We start from the raw sequence: 17,318 nt of genomic DNA on the forward strand, positions 1-17,318 counted from the left end.
CTAGCTCCTTACAAGTTGACAGACAAACTAAAGCAAACTTTATTGCTAAGAAAATGATTGCAACTTGATTGAAAAGGGCGAACAAATCTAATCTAGATAAGTGTTGTCCAAAGAGATGACAGACATGAAGATATGTTTCTGGTTTCTTCCTTTCAACAATAGTCTTCTTTGGGTCGATTGTCTTCCTTGGCTTCAAATTCCTCAGCTTTGATTGCACTTATTGCTTCTACGGATTAGCTTTAAAATCTGTAGACTCCTTGGTTGAGCAGGGTACGTCCATTTATTTCACACTAGCAGTTGTGTTGTCAAAGGATGAGATAGAAATAACAAGTGGAGGCATCATCTTCAAACAACATATAACTTCAAATATGCTCTAAGAATCTTGTGAGAACATCTTTTAGATTGCTAGTGTTCTCAATGCTTCTCTCCTCTTTTTCCATTTATGATTTAACCATAAGGACTAAGCTTAATCCATTAACTTCAACTCTTGTTTCTGTTTCTACTGAGCATCCCTAATTTCTAATTGATTAAAGAAGGCTACTATAAACTAAATGATGATTGTTTTAAAGGGCTAATCTTTTTAGTATCTAGATGTTACTTCCATTAACCCAAAGTCAGCCTGTCCCCTAAAGCTTAATCTGCTGGTTTACCTTTCTCGATTTGTAGAGCCAATGATCAATAACAATCCTTGCGAGTTTTCTTCTATGCCGTCTCAAAGCTCTAGCAATCACCAAATGAGCTGTAAACATTCTCACGTAATACAGGACTTAATTTGACAATTTTCAAGCTTTTACATTCAAGATCATACACATAATCCACCCTTATCGATACTGTATCAATCAGCAGAAACAAAGTATGAAAATTTTGTCCATTTTGACCTAAAACTTCATGAAGCTCAAACTATAAATGTCAAAATGACTTTGTCCTTGCTATCAAATGTAAGCTGACTATGAAGTAAGCACATTCAGCATCCCAAGCTGCAAGATGGAAGTAGAACATATTCAAGGCTAAACTTAGAGACTGAGATTCATCATCAGTAAACGTGTCATGCTTTCCAAACACTTTTTACCTGATAAACAATCCAAAGATGGCATCCTATATCAGTGAAAGGACCACAAACAAGAATGAAAACGTACTTCTACTCCAAATGACTTGTTTGAAGCAAAGAAAAAGAGTGTTCCAACAATCACTATGGGAGGAATTACGGTGGACTCATATTTGTCTTGGAGAGCTCAAATTCTTAGTAGCAAGAGCATTAACCTCATAAAGGAGACCCTAAAGATGTTATTTGGAACACATTCTTGGCAAGGATGAGCAGTTCAGTCTTCTTGAGGATGAATGTGCAGCTTAATCAACCAACATACTGGAATGTTGCTGCCAAAACATAGCCAGCATCTTGATCACAACCCCTTCACTATGCAAAGGATTTTTCTTCTTTTTTTTGCGGTAAAAAAGGTGCCTATATTACTCAAAAGGATTTTACAAAGTATATGGGGAAGGGAGTGTGAGACTTGGGCAACCCATGTCTCCCCACCTCCTCTATGTAGGCCGTGCCTCATGAAGCAACCATCGTTTTTGCCTCCCGGCATGCGGGGTTCTCATTTTGAGCGAGGCAACCGGGCCCCCTGCTCCGAGTTCAAGTCGCCATGACTTTGTATGAGGAGAGGTGGGTTATGAACCCTGTCGCCCCCGTGGCACCATGTTCCAAGATGGTTGATTGTGGATCCTTGTGAGCCCGAAACTCTTACATGGTGCGATCCAGCCACTCCAAGCGCCATGTTACCCTTGTGCGAGTCAAACAAATGTGTTATGCATGCTATGAGCGAGCCACGATGCGGGAGGGACATCAAGGGTGTAACGGCCCGTGACAGGATGCGGTGCTACGTGCCCGCGAACCATGTTGCTTGTGCAGGTTTCATGTGCGGACCTATGGGATCAGGTATGCACCGTCACACTCATGGAGTAGGAGTACACCGCCACCTGCAGCTGCCAATCTGCACCATGAAAATTAGGTCATGGCAGCCCCATGTGATCAAGAACTAATGTCGAGCTCCTAATGAGGTTGGGAGTCGCCTTGCACTTGGTCCCACTGGCCATTGAGTGAATGGATGATGGATGCCCAAAGCTCTACCAAGGTCATGCATATGGAGAGGCACTTGCCACCAAAAATCAGCTAACAGCATACCTTCTAGATGTGACACCTTGTGAGGCTCCTAATAATCCCCCACACATCTAAATGCTCTGCCATGGGGCACCTGATGGATTGGCAATGCATCCAAGCTGACCACAACACAAAAAACCTCTCTCAATTATGAAGACTGTGTCACGCATCTCAGCCTCATACAGTAAGTGACAGCGCTAGCTAATTGCTTGCTAGCATAAGGCCCCCCAAGACACGCACCCCATGCTATGCACCACACAACGGACAATATGGCAAACTCCTCTCCACACAACTAGGCTGCCTCACATGATCAATGGCAATGCTTTAGAGTTCCCAAGTACTTGCAAACTCCATCCTACTACATCTAGGCCAAATGCCTTCCTACTACCAAAGCCCCCATGTACGAGAAGCCAAATGAAGTGAGACACCCTTCGTGGCCTCCAACTATCCCACAAACATTGCTAAAATGTTTGGCGGAAAGCATCTGTGATGCTATGCTCCACCAAATGCCTACTATAGAGAGCACCCAATCCATCTCCTTGTATATCAAAACTATATGTCGATCCTAGCTATGTAGGCCAAGAAGCTCTGGCGCTTCTTTGAGACTACCATGGCTAGCCAACACTCTCTAGGATTCCGCTCCAACTCATCTAGAGACCAACTCTCCCAGATCCAAAGGTACCACTCCTGAAACTCAACCCAAAGTAGGCACAGGTCCAACTTTTAGGTTTTCCTTGGAGGCCAACAACGCAGATACTCCTCCAAGGGATAGCTAGCAAATCCTCATCCTGCTATCCTTTATCAAAATGACTAGCTGACCACCAACTTGAACTATGAAGAAAATCTTGTGGGAAGCACCACCCACTCTATTTGCCACCGGCAACAAGGGGGCACTCATCGCAGAGAACCAAGAGCACACCCCTCTCCAAGCTACACCAGCTCTCTAGGGGAGAATCTAGTCTCTCTTACAAGATCATTGCATCAATCTCCCTCCTAGCCTCAACCCACCTCTGACATCCTACCTCCTGCTACAAAACCTCCCAATCTACCATCATGTCAACATCCCACCACACCCTAATAGCATGAGCAAGGCCAGCCTACTAGATGTGAAGGTGCTCTTCAAGCTATAGCCTGTCATAGTCTCAAACTTAAAGGTGTCACTAGCAGTCAATCTCCTCCTAGCAAACTAGGCACCTCTATACAAGGGTCTTATGCAGGCCGTACCAAACTTGTAACAAGCTGTGAAGAAAAGAGGACCTAGGTGGCGTGATCTATATTGTATTGTAGATCCATCTCAAGGACACTCTCCACTCCCCGCCTACCCAAGGTTTGTACCCTTGAAGGCCCTCAAACTTTCCACGTCTATCAACTTGGGCTAAGTCCTCAAACCGTCAAGCGTAACACAATAGCTGACACTCAAATTCATAGAATGTGGGCATGGTGGGCTATGAGATCACCTCCTACACAAAATGAAATTCAAGTAATTGACCTTGCATCAACTCGACAATACCAGAGGCATTTCTAGCCTTCCTCCATGGGTAGACAATCTTGTATGGAACAAGTGTGGGATTAGGTTGGAGTTTCAACCCCTGCACAAGATCCCACAGGTTCTGGGAGTCAAGGGCATATCTCATCAAGTTTGACAAAGTAGTGAAGTTTGACCTGTTAAAACGAGTCTTATCATCAAAGGCGTGTTTGGCTTTGATGAGAACGAAGAACCTTGAGGTGTCAGATAAGTAGAATAGGAAGGAGGCAGTGGAGGGGGATAAGTGGGAGTGGGGTGTGGGGTGTGGATAGGTAGAACTAGATTGATAGTTTCCAATGGGTGTCAATTGATGCAGAGGCACTAGGACATGAATTTTCAATAAAATGCTGGTGAAGATGGACGCACCACGACATGTAAGCCCTATCCAGTAGATGGTTAGGGCACAGCAAAAGGACCAAAAGGCCCACTAGGTAATGCCAAGGAGACAAACTATGGTACCAACAAATCCACACTCAGTGGTGGTTGGGTAGCATTTCCAAGCCATGAAAAACCCGAAAGTGTAGGGATGGAAGAATTAACCTCCATCATGGAGACACCACCCAACTGGGAAAAAGGCGAGGTTCTAAAAGGTAGAATAGAAAGAAGGCAGCGAAGAAGGATAAGTGGAAGTGGGGTGTGGGTAGGCAGAACTAGGTTGATAGTGTCCAATGGGTGCCAATTGATGCGGAGGCACTAGAACATGAATTTTCCATAAAATGTTGGTGAATGTGAAGGCACCAGGACATGTAAGCCCTATCCAATATAGATGGTTAGGGCACAACAAAAGGACCAGAAGGCCCACTAGATAATGCCATGGATACAAACTATGGTACCAACTGATCCACACTCGGTGGTGGCTCGGTAGCATTTCCAAGTCGTGAAAAACCCGAAAGTGTAGGGATGGAAGGATAAACCTCCATCATGGAGACACCACCTAGCTAAGAAAAAGACAAGGTTCTAAAGGCATGCATATGGGTGAAGAACCCCCAGTGTGATATGAGAAGACATGTGGTGCACTTAATTGAGGCTGAAAGGAAGATGCAACAAAACTAATGGGTGGGATGGATGGGAGATTAAATGGCTTTGTCATTTGAGTTGTTGTGGGAAAAGTGTTAGATTTCTTTTGTCCATTAAATGCAAATGAAGAAATAGATGCATCACCAAAATCACATTGACCATGAGATGTAAAAGCTAAAGGAAAAGATGAAGGAGCACCCACCATAGATTCTTGCAATTTTTATTTACTTTTCCTTGAGTGCAATTTGAAATACCTATCCTCTTCAGGGGCTAATGTACCAGTACTTGGTATAGATAGTTCCTTCATTATGAGCATCTTTGATATCTTATGGAAAAGAGGAAGTAAAATCAAAAAATTGAAAAGTATCATTTGTACCTGACATGGGAGTGAACAAAGGTGAAGTAGAAAACGGCTTATAGTCCATGTCAGTTTCCACGTAAGGGTGATCAGTCCATTGTGGAACTTCCATCCTTCCTACAAAATCATTAGACCGGTGCACCGAATCTAAAGGGGAAAACTCGAATTTACCTTCAATCTACTGTTGAGCTTGATATATAAGAATAAGGTTGTATTCGGCTCGTGAAATCTTATATGGTCGTTGGACTTCATGGTAGTTCGCCCACTCTTTGACCATGTCACATGGAGGAGCAAGCTGTGAAGCCCACTCCATGAAATCTTATATGGTCATTGGACTCCATGGTAGTCCGACTGACCGTGTCGGATGGACTCCATAATAGTCTGACTACTCTCTGGATCATGTCAGATGGAGGTGCAAGTTGTGAAGCCCACTCCGTCACATGTCTCGATAAGCTAACCTCGGGAGCATATGTGGTGAATTTGTGTTTCAAGTTATCTTTCTCTCCTATTGTTCTTGCTTCTTGCGAAGAGCTTCCAAATCGAAGGCCAAGGTTTCATGGAAGAGAACCTTGCTCCGATACCATGTGAAAAAATATCCTAACGCAGAAACATAAACTAAAGCATACAGCAAACATGAACTCAAAAGAACACAGTTAGGGTTAGGGTAACACAAACACAATAAACACAATGAAATTGAATGAATGATTGAATACTGAATATACAATGTTCATGCAGCAAGCAAACCGTGCAGGAATGAAAACTATACCCCAAACTCTAGAGTCTTGAGGGCCAAGGCAAAGGTGCTGACCGGGAGACTGTGTCATACTCCTTATGGATCCCGGAACGCAGCAAAGGAAGCCTCCAAGAGGTGAACACAAGCAAACACAACCACAAAGATTGGATCCAATGCAAACAGGCAACGGAAGAGAGAGAAAAACAAAAAACGCAAAAACCTGTGGAGTCTAGGCAGCGCGGGCGGCAACAGCAAGGGTCAAACACAGCAAATCTAGAGTGAAAAGTGTTGCACGGCAACTGATAGATGCAAACGCAGACTTAGGGGCAGTCACTAGGTAGTAGGCTGCTGTAAGCGCAGGGAAAACAGGCCGGCAAGCTGAATCACAGCCACCAACAAGGTAGCAAACAATAGGTGACAGCTGGTGGAGGTGCAAACTGTGAGAAGAAGGCCGGAAACAGGCTCCAATCTGATGTAGACAGCAAAGGGCAGCTTCAACTGAGACGTCCTCTACAAACAGTGTGTGCGCAGCAAAGCTAGAGGGCATGAAACCTACAAAAATGAGATTGAGGCTGAATGGAGGGCAGTCGACCTATTTATAGAATGTTTCGACGCCTCGTACTGTGCACTATTTTAAAACTCTCTCAAACCACACACCATTTTAGAGATTTAATTAATTAAGCATTTTTGGGACTGTTGAAGTGGCTAATTCAGCATGTAATGCTTAGGTTACCTCAACAGGGGGTGAGGAGGGCCAGTGGGGGGGTGGGGGAGTGGACCAACACCACCACATGCCCTCAATTGAGGGTGTTGCAATTGTGTGGCCTGCTAAACTCCTAACTACCTCTCCTACACCTGCATTGGACCCTTGTGAAACCACCATCTTCTGCCTATGTGGCCATTGGCAGCATGGCCTTGGCCTTGAAGCATGTGCATTCACAAGTCCGGTGCCAAATTCCATGGCAGCAAAGGCACTAACCAAACTACCTAGTCACAATGATCTATTGTCTATATGTGTGCCTCTCCACCTCAATCTCCAAAAACTTAGGGATTTTCTTCATCTTCCACAAGAACCCATATGTTGGGGACCCCTACATCTGTCATTGCATCCAAAAATGAGGGATTGTGCCAAAGAGGCCCCCAAATTCCTCTACCAACTAGAAATACTCAATTGCCAGTCTAGGGCAGAGAAGGGTGACCAGTTATCGAGGGAATCTGTTATGAACGATGAAGCTCTCAATTGTGAAGCCGTTGTACCATGGGGCCAATAAGATGACACCCTTCGTAGAGACAACTAGGGAACTATCAACCAACTCCTAAACTACATCTGAAGAGGTGAATCATACCATGAAGATTCCTTGCCCCATCAACACTGCCTCCGCTATCCGCAAGGTGCCAACATGCAAGGTGGAATGAAGCCAATTACGAAGTTGTGCCTTGAATGGAGAGTGTCCTATGACCTATCCAAAGATCATAGTCTCCTCTAGTTCCTTCTCTTAGATGGTGTCAACGGACTACAGCTATTCCTCAATGAGAATGAACTGCAAGCTGTTTGACTGGGGGGGGCCACCCGTAGAGTGCTCTAGCGTCAGACTAGAGGTTTCCATTGAGAGTCATGACTAAGTTTCTATTGAGCTTGTTGCTATTCGTCCCAGTTGAACCCTGCTCTGTAGAGGGAGCAGCTGGTAAAGAGCCTTGTTATGGCCTGTGGGGGCTTTTGGTTGTTTTGGTTTGGTGGGGTGTGGGGGTGGAGTCATGGGTCGAGGTGGGAGGGGGTTGCATCTGCAACCAACACCTGCCTGTGAGCAGGCAGGACAGCGGTCAGCAGAGGTGGGAAGCTGCTGCAGAAAGGGTGTGGAGCATCTGGAGCACTAAAGACTGGCAGAGACAGAGGTGGAGAGCAGGGTGAACTGGTGCAGGGAATGGCAGGGAGCTGCAGCCCTGGATGCAGCCTGCGGACGGGCGGAGCCGGCAGGGGGCAGCAGGAGGTGACTCTGGGCAGCAGAGCTGAGGAGAGTGGGCGGCAAAGGGCAGCATAGTTGCAGGGTGGCAGAAGCAGCAGCATCAACAGGGGTACAGCTCATATCAATTCATCAGTCCCATTTCCTGTTCCTAGAGCATTATGTCACCCCATAAACATGGACTACAGAAGATATGATGTAATATGGAAGGAAAGGGCAGTTTCAATTGTTTTTCCCAATAATGAATTTTTACTCTGTACAACCAAACTGAATATGATCATAAACTTCTGAATGAGCTGCATGATGGATTCTACCAGCAAAATCTATTCTGAACATATCTGTGAATAATCGTAACTGCTTGGACTCACAATGCGTTTGATATTTTTATAGGCAAAGGATTGTATATCTTGCAGAACTAATCTTTCCATACTTGGAAGAACTCATAATTTTGTACCCTATAGATAGCAGACTTTCCATATCTTGCTGAACTCATGGCTGTTGACACAGTCCACTCTTGAAGCTCCTACAACCTTTGATGGTGATCTGCAGACAAGATAGTGAGTGAGTTATGATTTCTCAATGGACGTGTTTGAGTCCCAATATAGTCTTTGGAGTGGCCTCTTAATAAGTGCAGAAACTCCATCCATAATCTAAGCATGCGTTCAAGTAAAGATCTATGTACCACATCCTACCCCAACAAGCAATTGTTAAGCCACCTAGAAATTGCCACTAATTAATGTTGTTTTGGGGCATTTTTCTAGCTCTCAAAATAGTGTCAAAATGATTTCATATATTAATTATAATACTGCAAAACATTGGTAGTAAGTTCTATAAAAGGGAATCATTGGTGATTGCCACTTTCATCCCTCATTCCACCTCTTCAATGCTAGCTGATTGAAGATCCAATTGTGCCTTGATTGTAGTGCAATAATAGGGGTGTGGATCTAGAAGCTTTACAACAAGCAACAACATGTCAGAGAGGAGCAAATGCCAGGAGGTGGGAGATTGATGCAATGATCCCCAATGATTGGCTAGCTCCCCCTACATAGAGCCAATGCAGGTAGGAGAGGGGTGGGCAGCATAGTGTTCACCAATGGGCATCCCATTGCAAAAGGTAAGCATAGTTAGTGGTGCTGTCCCTAACACTTCCTTCTATGTACTAGAGGGTGGTCGGCTAGCTCTAGACAAAGAACAACAGGGTCTAGACTTCCCACACATCCCTTTGGAGAAGGATCCTAGTTATAGGCCTCTAGGGGAAGACATGGCAGTTGGACCCTCTCATAGCATGGCTAGACATCTAGGAGTGGCACTTTGGATCTAAGAGAGTCAACCTTTGGATGAGTTCGGTTGGAATCCAAGAGAGTGCCGACCTCTGCATCATCCAAAAGCCTGTGAGCTTCTTTGCTTACACGGACCTTATTGGCAAACACTTTCTCATCCGGGATAACATGGACAAGGCCTCCTCCCATAGCAAACACTAGGTAGAGCAAAGCATCATGGACACTTTCCGTCGTACCTTTTAGCAATGCCTTCAGGATTATTGGTGACCGTGAGAGCTTCCCACTTCATTTGGCTTATTGCACAATGCACAAGGGAACCTTGCAATAGGAAGTTGGTTGGCGCAAATGCAACAAGATAGAGTCTATATGCTTTGCCCACAACAACCCTTTGGACACTCCAAAGCATTGTCTTTGGTCATTCAAGGCAGCACAACTAGTGTAGAGAGGGGTCTACCACTTACTCCATCGTGTTATGCCTAGCCTAAGTCAATGTGGAGATATGCTAGGGTTTGCAAATGAAAACACTTAGTATATGGCCATGACAAAACACGTAGAACTAAAACAAAAATGCAAAAACGCAAAAAGGAAAGGATAATTCTAAAGTGACTAAATGAATGTTGTAAATGAAGGAAAGAGTGAACAAGATGCTCAAGGGCAAAGCTGGCCAACAACTAATGACTCTTGTGGGAGTGGGCTGAGGGAGGTGTTGATGTGTCTCATTCACTAGAGATTGATCCCAACATGCAAAACCGACTTGTTGTTGGATGATGATGGCTAGGAAAAACACAACTTGCAGGGGTCATCAAGCTAAAGCACAATAGCTGAAAATGACCACAACAACAGGCTGAATGAGACGCCTAATGGATGGAGGGTTGGAAGAATTGGGATAACCTGCAAAATAAGTGATGAACTGAGTGGTGTGGGTAGTCTCTATTTATAAATGTGGATCCTCCCAAAGTTTGGGTGTTTAATGTGTGATACATCTTTTTTAGCTTAACATCTATCTTACACCCAAAACTAGAACCAAAAAGGGATTGCAAGCATAGCTCAACCCATAATATACCAAGGCATCCCACCCCAAAGTAGCTAGGGTGTCGGGCGAGGGTATCAGAGAAACAGTGCATATTGACTGCCCAAGGATCTACCAAGACTACAGCGGAAACAGTTCTCTTATCTTGAGATCCCAAAGGTTCACCCCAAACAAGCCAAGGCATCGGACAAAGGATGCTTTGTTGGCTACCCAATGGCCTACTAGGACCTATGAAGGCAATGAAACCGCTTTAAACTTTTTTCTTATCTTTTTTTTTTTTTGAATAATTGTATCCATGGAAGGAAATAAAGGGATGGTCAAATCCAACATCACAAAACAAAAGACTATCTCAATTGCCCGTCCAAGGTGTTAGTGATGAAAAGAATGGTGAAGAAGTATCAACGTGCGGTGGTAAGAGAACAGCTGGTGGAGAAGGCTCAGGATCCTCTCAAGGGTGCTCTACACAATGAGATGCATAGATGAATGCTACATGATGAGAATGTGCGTACAACAAGGTGCCACTTGGACAATATCCCTCATGGAGGAAATTGTTTACTTGCCCAAGCGCCCTTTTACAAAGATGATGACGATCATACAATACAAAGGGTACTACATTAGGGAAGAGAGGCCAATGTCGAAGACAAATTCCGAAATCTATACATACCAAGTGAAGGGTACGAGCCCCCTCCTAACCATGGATATCTTTGCCAAATGAGAGAGGAATCTAATGTTGATCTTCCTGCGGTGTCGAGAACCATGATGAAGAATGTAGTCTGATGATAAAGGTAGACCTCACCCCTTAGCCAGAATGGCCAAAGGAGAATCAATCATCTAGTCCATGGATGTACTCGATCTCAAGAAAGGGCTCATATCCTAACCAAGTGGGGTAGGCAAGCTCAAATCTAAACCTTGGGAAAGGACTCCATACAAGTCACAAAGCACCAAGATAGCAATCCACCATGCAAACAGAACTAATGGATAAAGAAGGAAGACCTAACACTCCCCAATGAAAGAGAGGGGAAAGAGTCAACCACCAAGGCAATCAGAATCCTACAATGTTAATAGTCCTAAACTAAAATACAAAACCCAGCACAAAAGGATCAAAGAAAAAAACTTGCATACCATATGTGTTATATTGAGATGCTTTGGATACTGTGTTAAATGAAAAAGAGAGCCAAGTGAGTGTTAGATGCAATGGAACTGAATGAGAGGAGGAAGTATGCAATAGAGGACTTGAAGAAGTGTTGCTAAGCCTAAAGAAAACTAGCCTAAGGTTCCTAAGGATGACCTACAATGCCTAGAAAACTAGCCTCAATGAAGATAATGACTGAACTAGTTAGAGATGCCATGAGGCACTATCTGATGTTAGGTTAGGGTTCAGCAACGCGCACACTCACACACTCACAATGAACAAGTGAACAACAAGAGAGAAGAGTGTTGGAAGGTAATGGGTATTCATACAAGAAAAAAAACCCTTCTCCAATTTGCACGTAAAAAGTGATTGTGAGGTAAGGGAACATTCACACCAGAACATAGGAGAAACACATAAGTGTAACAAACCCCCCTCGAGTGAATGATGTGAATGTATACAAGAAATAGGTAGATCAATCCCCAAACGATATCAAGCTGAGAGCCTTGTGAAAGTCTTCGAAATTCTCTCTAGAGAGAGCTTTCGTAAACACATCAACCAAGTTGTCCTTTGTAGGGACATAAACCAAGTCAATCTCCCCTACATGGAGTCTTTCTCTGACATAATGATAATGCACCTCAATGTGCTAGGCATAAGCATGAAAAATGGATTCCTTGCAACTGCCATGGCACTCTAACTAGTAATGTAGATAGAAGTGGGTGACTGCTGTCCCACAAACCAAAAGGTGTCTGAGCCATACACATTCCAATGTAGCTGTAAATGCTGCCATGTATTCAGCTTCACGGCTAGATGTGGTCACTGTAGACTACTTCTTCCTTAGCCAAGAGATGCAGGAATTACCAAGCATAAAACAATCGCCACTAGTTGTCAAAACAACCAGCCCAATCACTATTTGTAAATGCATGCAAGTAAAGAGTAGTGCCTTTAGGATAAAAAAGGTCCAATATTTGAGTGCCTTTGAGATAATGAAAAAGATATGTTCAACTGCTTGCAAATGTGTAGTACTAGGGTCGTGCATAAAGCATGCCAATTGAGAGACCCCAAACTGAATATTTGACCGTGCGTTGCACAATACAATAAATAGCCAACAGTTTGTTGATAAAGAGAAGCATCAAAAGGTTCTCCCGCATCTTAAAGTATAATCCTATGGACTGTCTCAATGGGACTGGCGATAGGCTTGCAATCTAGCATCTAAAAACACTCAAGGAGCTGCCCAATGTACTTAAGATTGCTGCAAAATAATGCCCCCCTCAACTACAGTAAACTGTATGCCAAGATAGTACTACAAGTGGCCAAGATCTGTCACATCAAAAGCATGGTGCAATTCAACTTTCAAAGCTGAAATATGTGTCTCATGAGATCCACTCAACAACATGTCATCCACATAAACAATGAGAATCAAGAGGCTATCCCCATCCTTGCAAACATAAAAGTGTACTCTTAGTGTGTGAATTATTGAAGCCAAGAGCAATCAAGTATGCATGTATCTTCTCATACCATGCCCTATGTGTCTACTTTAAACCATAAAGGGCCTTATGCAAACGACACACTTTGCAATCTGAACAAAGCCAAGAGGTTGAGTGACATAAACCTCCTCATGAAGATCACCATTCAAAAAAACAGTCTTCACATCCAACTAATACACATGCCAAGCATGATGAGCAGTCAAAGCAATGACACTACGAATAGCGGTCATACGTGAAGTGGGTACAAACATCTCATCATGGTCACTCCCACACTTTGGACATACCCTTTGGCAACAAGGCGTACCTTGTAGCAATAAATGCTACCATCCAATCTACATTTTAATTTGTGAACCCACTTAGTACCTATAGCACGCTTGCCAGTAGGCAAGTCACATAACTCCCATGTGCCATTTTTATCAATAGAGTTTAGGTGTAATTGCATGGCTGCCATCCAATGTCCGTTTTGTAAAGCATCATGTAAAGAAACGAGTTCTTCATTGCAAGTAGTAGCTACAAGTGCCTGCGCAACCAAGTTACCCTGTGGATGACAAGTGGCTGCTCTAATTCTACTAGGAAAAGAAACGAGCTGTTTGTTGTTCCGTAATGTATCTAGCAACCATCTAGGGACTGTTTTAGCTTCCCGAATAGCAACCCTCTCATCAGCTGCTTCATAATCAGCAATGCCTTGATCAATGGGCTGAAAATCAGGCTGCTGTCAACATGCGTTGCTGCTGTAACCCCTCAATAGGTTGCTGAAATTGACCAAAATCAGGTCCACCTTGCTAAAATAAAGGCAACAAACTGTCAAACATGTCCATAGGCCCCACATTGGGCTGATTTTACAATCCATGAAGGGCTGACCAGCATGTTCAATGAATACCACATCTCTACTAACAAAAATCTTGTTAGTGGAGGGTTGGTACAAGCGATACCCTTTAATTTCTACCCTATAACCAATAAAGATGCATTTGACAGCCTTGTCTTCCAATTTATGTATTTGTGTGGCATTAAAGCATATACCAAACAACCAAAGACAAGGATATGTGACACCATTGGTTTTCGGCCCTTCCAAGCCTCGTAAGGCATACAATCATCCAATGCTTTAGTTGGGCTGCGATTCAGCACATACACTACACACATGATAGCATCAAGCCAAAACTTTGGGGGCAGCTTATTGTGTGACAACATACAACGTGCCATTTCCATCAAAGCGTGATTTTTTCTTTCAACCACACCGTTTTATTAAGGTGTTTAAGGTGCAGTACACTGATGGATGATGCCCCTTTCAACCAAGGAGTTGAACTCCTATGACATATATTTCCCGCCTCAATCAGCACAGAGTGTAATCAGCTTGCATCCACTGCCATTTTCAGCCAAGGCCAATAATGTTTTAAGGCATGCAAACACGTCGGATTTATGCTTCAAAGCATATGCCCAACAATGACAAGTCATGTCATCAATGAAAGTAACAAAGTACAAGTATCATTCAATCGATTTGACATGCATGGACACAAACATCACTATGCACAAGCTGTAATTTCTGATCATCACGCATAGTACCACCCTTGGGAAACGAAGCACAATGCATTTTGCCAAGTGTATAACTTTCACATACATTGTGAATAGATGCTTTCAACGGAGGAAGATCAAGCACCATATTTTTGCTTCTTAGACGGAGCAAACTACCATAATTAAGATGACCAACCGAGCATGCCATAACTCAGTGTCATCCACAATGGTGGCATCAGCATGTAAAGTATCCTCTGATACTCTCCTCTCATATAAATCAAGTTGATAAAGTCCATTTTAAATACCAGTGAAAACGAGAGCATTCCCATCACTACAGTCATAAACATTGCATCGATCAATGTACAATTTGACCACAAAACCAACACATGCAATGGCTAAAACTGAAAGCAAGTTTTTATTTATTCCTGGCACATATAGGACCTTCTCAAGCATAATAGTCTTCCCATCTACCGCAATAATGGGAATCTAACCAATGCTTTGAATGGCATACGAAGCACTGTTTGCACAAACAATTGATCCCCCCTTTTATACATTTACATATGATACAGATAAGTCACGAAAGAATGTTATGTGCTTAGAAGCGTCACTGTCAAATACCGAGTGCTGCAATTTTCAGCAAATAAAAGACCATGCTCATGTAACTAAGGATCATACGAACAATGCACAACAAAGCCATAAGACCCAAGCTTGCCGAATGTGCCATTGCATCCTTTTCATTAGAGGAATTTTCAGTAACACTCATCCCCGATTGTTTCTTCTTTACACTTGCCGTCCTCTTTCGGCATTCTTCAATTGCATGCCCCTTTTTCCTACATTTATTGCATCTTTTTTTCTTAGCACCATCATCCTTGGTGCTTGAAGAGTTCGTAGAAGAAGTTGTTTTGCCTTTTCATTTGGATTTTGAAGGCTGCCATGACTTGCCTTTGTTACCATGGTGGCTGGTTGCAAATGCTTGGTTATCCATACTTATACTAGAGCGATTCAGCCTTGATTGCTTTTCTTGCAACAATAGTGATACCAATGCATCAAATGTGTAAGCATTAGCATCTCCCTTTGCAAGTAAATGAAGTGTAGCGATAAACTCTAATAAGTATCAGGTAGACCAATCAAGACCATATATATAAGAGATGCATCGAGAATTATTTCATCAATGTTAGCAAGCTACTCTATAATGTCCTTGACACGTGTAATGTAGGCATCCACAAAATCACCCTCTATCATGTGTTCCATCTCAAGCTACTAACACAAGTAGACTACATGAGCCTCATTGTGCACCTAATATAGTGAGGCAAGCTTATCCCAAGCATCCTTGGCCATTGTGCATGACTGAATATATGGGATAACCTGTCTTTTGCACGAAAGTGCGATCGCAGCATGAGCTTGGGCATCACACCCATCCCATCTCAATTGATTGTTGTTGGAGGTGCAGTAGGAGCTAGAGCTCAAGATCCACTAGTGATTGTGAATGAGCTCAAAGAGCCTGTGACATTCTGTGTAGGAAGGTCCATAAGTCTAACTTCTAAACCATATACATAACCCCAAAGCTGCTTGGCAACAAGTACATGCTTCATCATGTATGCGCACATTGGATAATTAGTGCCATCTAATTTGTCTGAGTCCCCATATATGTTGAGCAAATCATTTTTCCCAACCATTGCTTGTTGAAATTTTTGGTTTTTCTATAACCAACTACTGTCCAAAGTACAAATGCAATGGTAGCACAAAAATAAAGCAAAAGAAAATACCAAAAACTCACAATTTTTCAAAAATTTGATAGTATCGATGAAGAAATTGCAGCTAAAAGGGCTGCAATGTGCACAAATGTCGATGTAGAAGGTGTAATTGACCTCAATGTCAATGAATTTGGGAAAATTTTGCAAAAGCCCCTAATTTAATCGGTGAAATATGGTGAAATTGAAGCCCAAGTGTGAAAAACCCAATTTTTGGCACAAAATGAAGCAATTTCTGGGCATGGGATGCAAAACCTCCAAAATCTTTGTGAGATTCGGGGTTTTCAGGCAAAAGCCCCAAAATTTGGAAAGAAATTTGGGTGAAATTTGTATCTACTGCAAAATGCCCAAATTCTGTGCTTCACAGGGGCATTGCACATGAAATGGAGCAATTTAAAGATGGGAAAATTCTGATTAAGGCTTTGGAGTGCAATATTTTAATGAAAATAATGTCGAGCAGTGTCGTGAACAAAGAATCAATACATTCAGGTTTCAATTGGCGCCTGATGGGGGCAGTGTGTCAGAAAATAGACGCATCAACATGAGAAAGTTTGGCCTATCCCTAGAGGTGTCAGGGGTGTTAGATTTGACAACAGGCAATAGGCAACAAGCTTGACAGGACAGGGGGGCAGATTTGACAGCACCTGATTGGGCTGAACGAGTGGTGTGGCAGTTGTGACCTGGTGGGGACTGGTGACGAATGCTGGCCCACAAGCTGTCATGCAATCAGACGGAGCTGTCCGCTGAACTGCAGGTGTGTGCCGTAATGGGGCTGACTGCGCAGGTCAGGGGCTGACACATCAGTTGCTGACGGCACAGGTGATGTGTGAGCAGATGCTGTTGGGCTGTCCCATCAGCTGCTAGACCTGTCAACTCAGCACAAGACTGTCGGGGGTAGGTCAAAGACCACAGCACACAACCGAGCGTTGGATGACAAGGAAAAAGAAAAGCAGCAAAGTGCAGGGCTCAACAGTGGCTCAAGTGGTGATGGCAGTGGCTGAAAGGTATGCTCTGATACCACTGTTAGGTTGGGGTTCAGCAATGCCCGTACACACACACACACACTCACAGTGAACTAGTGAACAACAAGAGAGAAGAGAGCGCTAGAAGGTCACATCCAATATGTGAGAATAAATGAAAGTACAATCCCTAAGGTACACAATCATTGAAGGTGGTGATGGGTCTAAGTGGCTAGGTGATTTCTATCCACTCCTCAAGTTCTTCAAAGAAGGAGATGGCTCAACAACACAAGAAGGGATTTCATGTATTTGAGCAACCAAGGAGGGTGATACAATGTGTAGTGGGGAGATTCCCCACACAACAAGACCAAAGGATAGAGAGTGACCCACTTGCAGATATGGGAAAGTTACATAGCGT

General features: G+C 43.4%; 1 protein-coding gene across 12 annotated transcripts in view; it reads right to left on the reverse strand.

Annotated features, from left to right (window-relative positions):
- LOC148021915 (uncharacterized) overlaps nt 1–17,318 on the reverse strand; it is a 198,220-nt gene that overhangs the window by 155,924 nt on the left and 24,978 nt on the right. For 7 of the 12 annotated variants that reach the window (XM_087697437.1, XM_087697435.1, XM_087697434.1 and 4 more), the window contains one exon: nt 651–720. The exons of 3 other annotated variants lie outside the window; for them this stretch is intronic. In XM_087697437.1, the coding sequence (XP_087553563.1) occupies nt 651–720 (70 nt within the window). Of the gene's footprint in view, nt 1–650; nt 740–17,318 lie in introns of all 12 variants that reach the window. 2 more of the 12 variants (XM_087697436.1, XM_087697438.1) reach the window with 1 other exon arrangement.

The sequence above is a fragment of the Lygodium microphyllum genome, chromosome 17, assembly GCF_053477565.2.
Source record: "Lygodium microphyllum isolate KBCC chromosome 17, Lygodium_microphyllum_v1.1.10, whole genome shotgun sequence".
NCBI lineage: Eukaryota > Viridiplantae > Streptophyta > Polypodiopsida > Schizaeales > Lygodiaceae > Lygodium > Lygodium microphyllum.